General features: G+C 29.5%; 2 protein-coding genes across 2 annotated transcripts in view; one reads left to right on the top strand and one right to left on the bottom strand.

Moving 5' to 3' along the window:
* The window catches only part of LOC105624028 (ubiquitin-40S ribosomal protein S27a), a 33,362-nt gene extending 27,770 nt beyond the window's left edge, over window positions 1-5,592 (top strand). The window contains exon 4 of the mRNA XM_012205395.1: window positions 5,352-5,592. Within this exon, the coding sequence (XP_012060785.1) occupies window positions 5,352-5,501 (150 nt within the window). The 3' untranslated portion in view covers window positions 5,502-5,592. The remainder of the gene's footprint in view (window positions 1-5,351) is intronic.
* A 1,980-nt stretch (window positions 5,593-7,572) lies between these two features.
* LOC105624061 (GRAM domain-containing protein 1B-like) overlaps window positions 7,573-10,705 on the bottom strand; it is a 32,995-nt gene continuing 29,862 nt past the window's right edge. Inside the window, exon 13 of the mRNA XM_012205421.1 lies at window positions 7,573-7,704. Within this exon, the coding sequence (XP_012060811.1) occupies window positions 7,573-7,704 (132 nt within the window). The remainder of the gene's footprint in view (window positions 7,705-10,705) is intronic.

Raw genomic sequence — 10,705 nt, 5'->3', positions numbered from 1 at the left:
TATAGTTAATATTATTATATAGTATCGACGTCGTATATATATATCTCTCTCTCTCTCTCTCTCTCTCTCTCTCTCTCTCTCTCTATATATATATATATATATATATATATATATATATATATATAAATTGTGAAAAATATTTCTAAAGCCTCAATGATAGAGTTAGCTAAGACGCTCGTCCTAGAAAATCGAGAAGTACTCAACCTAAGTTCGAACCTCGGCTGAAGTAATATTTTTTTGAGGGATTAACGTTTCAAATTGATTGTGTTGAAAGTCCGAAAGTTATCGGCGCTCAATTTCTTATCTGAAATAAAATTCGTTTAAAATATATACCTATTGTATTATTCGAAACATCTAACTTTGACCGTGATAAGCTGACGTTCTTTGTATTTATAGTATGGATATTTTATTAATATTAATGTTTGACATTTTTGTAAACAATAAATTTATCTTTAAATACATAAAGAAAGCCAAGAAAAATTGGATGTTTTAAATAATATATTATATATTTTTATATTAAATTAATTTATTTCAGATATGATTGAGAGTCGAAAAAACTTTCGTTTTTAACACACTCATTTTAACACTCTAATAACCGTAAATTAGAATAGACAGAAAGAAAGTAAGAAACTTATTGCGAAAAATATTATCTCAGGATTTATCGTATTCACACATACGTGCTTAAAATTCTTAAAATTGATTTTTGTTCAATTGTCCCTTTCCAAGTTGTTGTTTTTTTCATTTTTTACATAAATTATTGTAAAGAAACACTATTAAATTCATAATGTCAAATTATATTACTCAATTTAAGTTATTTTGAATCATTTTTATAGTTGCTATTGTATTCCTATTTAATATATTAGTTTAATTAAAATCACATGTATATTTAGCAAAATATATACAGGATGTTCCATTGTAAGGATGTTCATTGAAATATCTGGGAAACATGGCGCTAAATTGAAATGTTTCAGACAAAAGTCTTTTTTACTTCGAGAAGTACATAAGATATCATTGATTTGACTATTTCAAAAATTCAAAGTGACCTTATCCTGACTTGACAACACTACCCAAGGTCAAACCAATTATATCTTATGTACCCCTCGAAATAAAAAAACTTTTGTCTGAAATATTTTTCGATTTAACGCAATGTTTCCGAGATATTTGGATCCTTTAAAACAGTGTACATATAACTATGGATAACAGTAAATATGCCAATAAATAGATTTTTTTTCATAATTGTCCTAATATCCATAAATCAAAATGCCTTAAAAAAATGGTATCTCTGGAATTATAACACTCAATAAAAAATTTTGTAGATAAGAAATACTCTTTCGCCATATGCGTTTTGTATGTAGATGCAGCCAAATTTGAGATATTTGCGAACAGAACAAATTTACACAACGTTCGAAAATAAGAGATACTTAAAAAGTCTATCTCGAAAACTATTGATCATACGAGATTCATTAAAAACAAAATTGTGGGGAATTTTATCAACTTTGTTTTCGAACGTTAACGAATTCCGCACAACGAATAATTTTTGACATGTTTGCAAAAAACCTATTTTTTGCGACTTTTTTTTTTAAGATGGCGCAGCCAGTCATGCTCTCATACATGGGGAGTTTTGAAATGTTAAAAAGAATACTATTACAGACCCATATTCAAAAATTCAGCAGCTATTTTTTCTTTTATATCGCTAAAAATTATCTTTCCCTAGACTATTAACATATTGCAGTTCCCATATCTTTTCTTGCAGGATTGTGCGCGTTATCTTAAAAAAAGAAATGCATTACGTTACCATTAGTTTTTGAAAAAAGTAATTCGTTATCATTACTCGTTACCAATTTTAAATAGTAACGTGTTATCATTTCCGTTATTTGAAAAGTAACGATTCATTACTTTTTCGTTATTTTTTTTTAATAATATTAAAGTACACAGCAAACGAGAATGGATTAAATTTTTTTAATGCGTACTTTAAATCCATGAAAATGGATTGAAATGGATTGAAATGGATCCGAGCGACACTAGTTTAATATTCGAAAAAAAGAATTTTTAACATTCATATTTAAGAGTTACAAACTTTATTCCTAAGACTTTTATAATAATTATACCTGAATTAACTATTTCAATTAATTAATTATTTCAAGTTGGTATTAAAAAACGCATCTTAGTGGGTTTCAAATCTGGGATCTCTGGATTATGAATCTTCTACGTTACCCGCTACATCACTTCTTCACTTGATAAATGTGTTATTCATTCTCTACTTCAATTACACAATCAGCTAAACTAGTAACGATTATATAGATAAAATTATATAGATATAATAAAAATATCATTTAACAGATATAATAAAGTATAAACAATTTACTATGAGATAACATTGGGTAAGTGCCGGATAATCTAATCTCGTTTGGCCGATGTTGCGCGCGATTAGCCTAATATTCGGGCTGTGTTCGAGTGTTCACATCGATCATTCATTTTACTTCTAATTAAACAGAAACAAAAGAACATAGCTCAATTATTTTTACATTACAACTTTTTTGAACTTAGCTGGATTAAAACGAAAAATTTCCTACTTATAATTTTGAATAATTTAAGTAGCATTTATAGTCCATTTTTAAATAAAAACTTTTTTTATTCAATTAGATTGACAAATTGCATTTCATATTCAGAATATTTAATTGAGCAGTATTTATGTTGCACAGAAATGCTGATATTATTTTTGAATTTAACTCAAAAACTACTTCCTATTCACAATTCTGAATTGAGTAGTATTCACGATGCACAGAAAATGCTAATATCATTTTTAGATTGAAAGGCATAGAGATATATTCTATGCAATTCCTATAAATAAATAAAAATGTAGGGTTGAAAAGGATTCATTTTAACATTCATGAATCCGTATTTCTGAAAATTTAATCTATTTTAATCTATTTCAATCCATTCTCGTTTGCTGGGTAAGTTATTAGATTTTAAAATTACATTTAAAATTATATTAGCTGATAATTAATTTAATATTAAATGTGAAATCTACATTCAAACTTGAAACTTTCTACTAACTAATTTGTATATAGAGCAAGCTTTTCTCTGTATTAAACTTATCTTACTAATTCAGTTACTAATTCTCTATTTTTTTAATATCGTTATTTTAATGTACTCATTTTTATAAGAATTTAGATTGAACAGATAATAGATTAAACATTATTTTTAAACGTTAATATTTCCTGGTCTATTTCAATATTTATTGCTCGTACTAAAAATTTACAATATACAGGCTGTCTCAAACTACTCGTACATCCCTCTTATCTCGGAAATAGAGCATTTTAAAAAAAACTCACTGTCTTATTTTCATTTTTGCACAGAAAATTTATTTTTATGTACAAACGAAAATAAGAGAAACTATCTCCAGTGACCTTGATCTTAACAAATGTTATCTAGAACATGATCCTGAACGACATTCAAGAGGTTTTAGCCTTTGATCGGATACCTTGCGTAATGCTAATGCCGGCGGTACTGTAACTTTTCAAGCCTTATAACTCGAAAAATGAAAAATTCATGAAAAATTATTTTATTACAGTATTTTGGAAAGTTCTCGAGGTGTTTGCTACAAGAATATGCAATGAAAAATAGGAGGTTTCATTTAAAAAATTCAAAGTGACATTGCTCTGATTTTGGTAACGCCACTCAAGGTCAGACTGATCAAATCACTAAATAGATCATTTAGAAACCCACAACTTTTGTCTGAAATGTTTTTTTCTAATAAAAATACTCTATTTCCAAGATAAAAGGAATATACGGGTGGTCTGAGACATTCAGTATATATGTAATATGAATTATATCTTTTCAACATTGGCAGTGCCTATTAGAACACTGCAGTATAAGATATTAAGTACAAAATATTTTTTTTTAAATTAATAAATTATAAAAGAAAATAATAGAGTACTAAAGTAGAGGTAAAAATAACGATTCGTTACCATTACTGAAAAAAGTAATGAAAATGGTAACGGCGAAAATGATAATTACAAGTAACGCACTACTTTCCCTACTTTTTTGTAAGATTCGGTACCTACTGCTAGACGGCAATTACGGCTAATACTGTTCTGTTTCACTGTTCACACCGATTCCGCACGTATGCATACATATGCAATTTTTTAATATATTAACAATAATAAATAAAATATAACGAAAGTTTGCACAGTTTGCAAACCATATATAAAAAACGATTAATAACGAGCATACAGCAGATCTCAGATTAAAATATATTTAAAATAAAGAACAATATGATAAAAACGTTTTAAAATTTTAACTCTACAGAGCTTTCACTTTATAATGTAATTTACGCTTTATATATTAACGCATACTCTAACCATTCCATGTCATCCTCCAGTTAGCAGTTTGTAACCAGTGATTTTGATTTTTATCATTATACCAAGTTTTTTAGTAAAATGTAGTCAGATGTATAAAAAATTTTTTCTTAAAAAATAAATCTTCGTTTTTCAGTCAAGATCAACGTTTTTCTAAAATATTAGTAATAATCATATACGGGGTTTTCAAAATAATGATAAATCTTTCGTATAGGGGCAGAATGGACTAAACTGAGAAGAAAAGTCCATCTATAATTTTTGTAATAGTTATTAGTATTAATTGCTAAAAATTGCCGAAAATTGCAAGAGACGAAAATTATTTATCTTCTTTTCATAGAACTCTATGAATTTTATTATCAAATTTTTTCAGTACTGCATTTTTTCATTTTTATTAACATGAGAAAATACAGTATTAAAAAATTCTGAAAAAATTCTAAATTCTTAGAACTCTATGAAAAGAAAATAAACAATTGTCTCTTGCAGTCTGAAAACCAATGGTTATTTTTTTTTATTAAAAGTCGATGTTGCTAACTCCTTATAAAAGGGATTGCAATATCTTTTTTTTGTTTACATTAATCTTATTTTTTTCTTCTAACGAATTCACAAATCTAGATTTATTTACAAATAAATTTTTTAGTCTTTTATTAACAATATTAATAAATATTTTTCGATTTAACGCAGTGTTTTTAAGATATTTGAGTGGATCTTTTAAAATGGGACATCCTGTATATGTATTGTCACAAATCGCTAAAAGTCAATAACAAACTGTAATTTTTCAATTTTTTTCATCTTTCATATTAAATCGTTTAGCCCGTGTTGCGTTATTGTTTATACATTTTGGAGAATTTAAAAATTTTCAAAAGTAAATACATAGGGAAAAAATTGGTTAAAAAATTATTGCGTTCGATTGAAAAAAAAAAAAAAACGGAACATATTAGCATCCTCTTAATGTTATATATAAAACTGAACATTTATAAAAATAATTTACAGGTAGATGAAAATGGAAAAATCCACCGTTTGAGACGAGAATGCCCTATGGAACAGTGCGGCGCTGGTGTATTCATGGCAGCAATGGAAGATCGTCATTACTGCGGCAAATGCGCATACACGCTTGTATTCAATAAACCAGAGGAAAAATAAATTTCTGAAATATTCTCCACGTACACATTCTGTAAATGTTATGTCCTTATTATTTTATATATTTCATTTGATTAAATAATCAAAATCGTTATTCTGTCTCCAGATATTTTGTATATTATATTAATTCTGCAAATATAATTAAACATTTTATAGGGCTCTGAGAATGAATTAATTAAAAAGAGATAAAAAAGCTAATTAATCTTACTATTATCACGCTGTATATAAATTTATTAGTTATTTATATATTTATCTTCGTTTGTTCTCTTAAACTAATAGGTCTTACTCTGTAATTATCATTCGGATTTAGTTCGTACATTACAGTTTCAAGTTTGTAAGATATAAACACAATAATTGTTTCACCAACGATTTTCATGTAAGTCGATTTTAATCTTATATAAGTCTGAGGCACAATAATTATATTTCTTGCTTATAATTAATTAAGGTATATAATATCTATTGTTAACAGTTAGTGATTACTATATTATTTCTATAGTTCGACACATAATTTATTGGAACATTACAATGGTTTAGCTTGAATCATTACTTTATCAAAACGTCTGGTGTTATATTGGTGCACATTGGTCAATCTGCCATCTGTCACAACTGGACTTACGTCGCACTTTTGTAATACTAACTCCATTATGATAACAAAAATGATTCCAGATATATGTTTCGTATTTTACTTTGTATTTTAATTTGTGACAAATCGATGGATAAATTTTCGAAAATGTTGTACCCCCGATTTTCATAAATTTTAGAAACACTCTAAATGACGTCAAATGAATGTTTTCAAATGGATTTTTGACAAGGTTTAATGCCAAAAAGGTTTAAGTAAAGTTAGATACCTGAATGAATTACTTTTACATAGCTCACTCTAAATCACTTCTGAGAAGAACTTTGATATTGACTTTGACCTCTAAGAAGATATCTATCCCACTTTCATGCGCCTCTAGACAGGAGGCGGTGAGATGAAACTCATTTCGTGGAATGTCGGACGCCTCTGAAGCAGGAAGGAAGTTGAGACGGGAAGTCGCTTTCGTGCGCCCCTAAGCAGGGGAAAAGTGGGATGGGAGTCGCTTTGGATGAAAGTCGCATCCCCAAGCAGGGGAGGAAGTTGGGGTAGGAGTTGTTTCGCGTGGAAATTGCGTGCCCCTAATCAGGGGGAGGTAAGGGTGAGAGTATTATATTTTTCTTCTGTATATCTATATTCATCCATATATATCCTTCCCAATTGCTATAAACGTGATAAATATATAATATACTAGAAATAATAAGTACAAACTTCTATAACGTCATTCAAACATTTTTGGCGTTAAATCTTCGTGTCGATGAAAATTCATTTAAGGGCATCCATTTGACATCACTTAATATTCCTGTAAAAATTCATGAAAATCGGGGGTACGATGTTTTCAGAAGTTCACCCAAATCTTAAATTATGCATAATTTATTATTTAATTTAACCTTCCGTCAGGCGCGGCTGATCTGAGTGATACACGGCACGGCGGTTTTTAGAGGAAAATTAATGTTTCAATTTTATATAATATTTCAATTAATTTGATACACTACGCCTGACGGGAAGGTTAATGTCTTTGCATTGAGAAGGACCGAAAACGTCAGTTAAAACGCGGATTATTTTCGATGAATAAATAAATAACTTTTGATGCACCAACATAACTCTTAAATTGGCTTTTTTATCCCTTTTTAATTGATTAATCCTGCAAATGTTATATTAGAAATTATTTGAGAAAAAATTAATGTTGTTTTTACAAAAGATTGTTCTAAAAATCATCTATTATGTTTCATAACATTATTCACAATACCTAAATAGAAATCATGTTTACACATTCAATATAACTATACAGTAAATATTTATGTTATTAACTTTAACATATAGTATCTTATAATTGATTTATTCTATACACATATTGAAAACAATCGTGAACCTTAAAATAATAATAATAGAAACGATTCATACACATAATAATAGCTCCTAAACGCTTTTAAAGTTATAAATTCGATAATTAATATTTTACACACAAATGTGTTCCTACAATTATTTAAAGATAGATTTTTATATTTCTGTCTTGTCTCGCCGTTCTGTGTGTGCATTGAGACTTTTTAAGTTCGGTTTTAAGACTGAGAACATCTTTTCCGTTGCAGTGGGATGAATGCTCATTTGTAGTTCCGTTAAAGATTCTTCTGTCTATAAAACAAAATACGAATGTTAAGAACAAATGCGCACGCACACGCGCACACATGCACATACACACAGGATGTCCGAAATGTGTAGAAACCTCTTAATATTTCGGAAATTAAGCATTTCTTTTTGAAAGAAATATTTCAAATAAAAGTTGCAGGGTTTAAAAAGATCTATTTAATGATCTTATCAGTTTAACTTTGGATGATTCTGCCAAGATCAGATCAAAGTTACATCGATTTTTTAAGTACATCCTATTTTTTATTCCAGAATTTATTCTACAATAATAGTGGTCAAGAGTTTTTTAAAATGTTACAATAACATTCATTTTTATTGAATTACTTTTTGAGTTATGGCTTGAAAGTTATAGTATCATCATCATTATCTAGGGTGCCTGGCCGACGACTAAAACCTCTTGAATATTGTTTAGGATTACGCCCGATTACGATTTGTTAAGATCAAAGTGATTGGAACTTATTCCTATTATTTTCATTTTTGCACTAAAAATTAATTTTTACATATAAATGAAAATAAGAGAAACAATCTTCAATGATCTTGAAGTTATTCAGGTCATGATTTTAAATAATATTTAAGAGGTTTTAGCCGTCGATCAAATGCTTTGGGTAATATCTAACGTAGGCGGTACTGAAACTTTCATTTTGAGAAAAAATTAGCATACAAATATAAAATTCAAATATATTACAAACATAAAAGCAGACAAAAGCAAAAAATATACAAAAAAAATACGCATAGAAAAAGTTATTGAAAGCATAATGTACCGTATTCGCTCTCCAAATTCCTCATTGTTAAAATTCTTAAGATTAACGATTTTCAGGTGAACGCGCGATGAAGTTGCGCTACGCTCGTGAGTGCGGTTACAAATTTGGCTACATCGTCTCGAACAAAAAAAAAACAAACTATAGAAATCAAAATCTTAAAAGGTCTAGCTGGATCTTAAATGCTTGTATGATTCTTGAATTTATATACTACGTACGTAGTTCTCAGAAACGCGCGCTGAAATGATTTTTCAGTCTTGAAACACTCACTCCACTAAACTACCGCAGTAATATCACGAGTTAAATTGATTAGACAATTTAACAAATTAACAAATTGATAATTTAACAAATTTTTGATGCTTATTCGCATCTTCGAAACGATCTTAATAATGTTGAATATTAAAATCTGTAAATAATTAATTCTTATTGCGAAAAAATATTACATCGGCCGGGAATCGAACCCGCATCTTGCATTTCGTGCGAGAAAAAAAAAACATTCTACTGCTTGGAGCCTAACTGCCTAGAAATTGCAGCCTAGACAGTAAAAAAACCGCTCTGAAAAGACTCACATCCCACTATCTTCATTGATCAGAAATATTCCAAGCGGACACTGTCTAAGGCTGCAAGTTCTAGACGATTAGGATGTTATCTTTTTTGTTCGGGGCAGCTATATCGTCCCAAATCAATAAACATCGGTCTATACACTATATTGTCTACATAATAGATTAATGTAATTACTATGTAACACTTTAGTTAACTTTAACGCTCAATATCTCGATTCACAGGGCATCTGACTTTTTTCTGCCAGATTCTTTCATTTTACGCAAAAATGGGTCGAATGAGTCTAATTTCATCGAAATAGGAGGTGAGAAAGCTCTTTTGGAGAATTACCACCAAAACAACTTTCGTTGAACAGGCAGAGCATTGTAGACTTTACGCAAAAAGGCTAGATGTTTCATTAGCCTTTTTGCAGAACGTGTATCGTTAACTGTAAGATTGATATGAATTAGTCTGTTCATGAAAAGCCTGAAGTGCATCAATCTAATTGAGGAACGATCGTTGATTTCGCAAAGGCGCCGTTTTGTGTAAAGGCTAGTCTTTTTGTGAAAAAACTAATTTTGCAAAAAGGCTGCGATGTATTTCAGATCACCCGCACTATTCTTAAAAGGAATTTGTCAAAATCAAAGCTATTAGAAGAGATTGTAAATTTTATTTTACGTAAAAATAAATTTTTAATGCAAAAATGAAAGGAATCTTGATCAGGTAATTTATTTCTATTTTTTTCTCTTTTGCAAAATTGTTTAATCAATATCTATTCACAAATTTTGTAATAAAATGTTATAATAATAATTTTTATACATTTTGTCAATTTTTTAATATTTCTATGTGTTAGCTTTGTTATATTAAATTATATTAAATTATTCGTAATACAATTGAATACAAATGATTCGTTAGCCATTTCATGCGAGTATTCATGCAATTCGGATACTTATTATATATAAACCATGAAGTGAGCATCTGTATAGTATGGGGTATCATAGATACCTCGGAATCGTTCTTCATCTGTATGCAACAAATGACTGACGGGCGGGCGGATATCCAGATTTCTGAGCACTAGTTATTTTTGCTTATTCTTGCTGTACGTGGTCAAATGTAATCAAACATGAACGTTAAATGTAGCTAAGTGATAAAATATTTATCGTGATAAAAGGCGGTTTTTTTTATTCTCTTACAAACTGCATCGCGTTGCGGCAAGGAATTCTACCGGACTGTACTGTAGTAAGCTACTATCTAGCATCCCTAGCGCATTTCGGACAATAAGGAGGCCACATGAAACAATCTAGTGCCATGGGCTTGATCTTGATAAATGTTATCCAGGACAAGAAGAGGTTTTAGTTGTCGGTCAGACATCTTGCGTAATGCTAATGCCAGTAACTTTCGAGCCTTATAATTCGAAAAGTACTCAATGAAAAAATAACTATTTATAGTGTTTTAAAAATTCTCGACATTTATCGACTATTAAATTCTGGAATAAAAAATGTGATGTTTCCGAGAGAGAGAGAGAGAGAGAGAGAGAGAGAGAGAGAGAGAGAGAGAGAGAGAGAGAGAGAGAGAGAGAGAGAGAGAGAGAGAGAGGAGTAGACGTAGTAGTACGTAGTAACGTAGTAACGTAAGTAAGTAACGTAATAACGTTAACGTTAACGTTAACGTTAACGTTAACGTTAACGTTA

The sequence above is a fragment of the Atta cephalotes genome, assembly GCF_000143395.1.
Source record: "Atta cephalotes unplaced genomic scaffold scaffold00071, whole genome shotgun sequence".
In the NCBI taxonomy this organism is placed as follows: domain Eukaryota; kingdom Metazoa; phylum Arthropoda; class Insecta; order Hymenoptera; family Formicidae; genus Atta; species Atta cephalotes.
The sequence above is the reverse complement of the archived record's forward strand: the minus strand, read 5'-3'. Positions and strand labels throughout refer to the sequence as shown.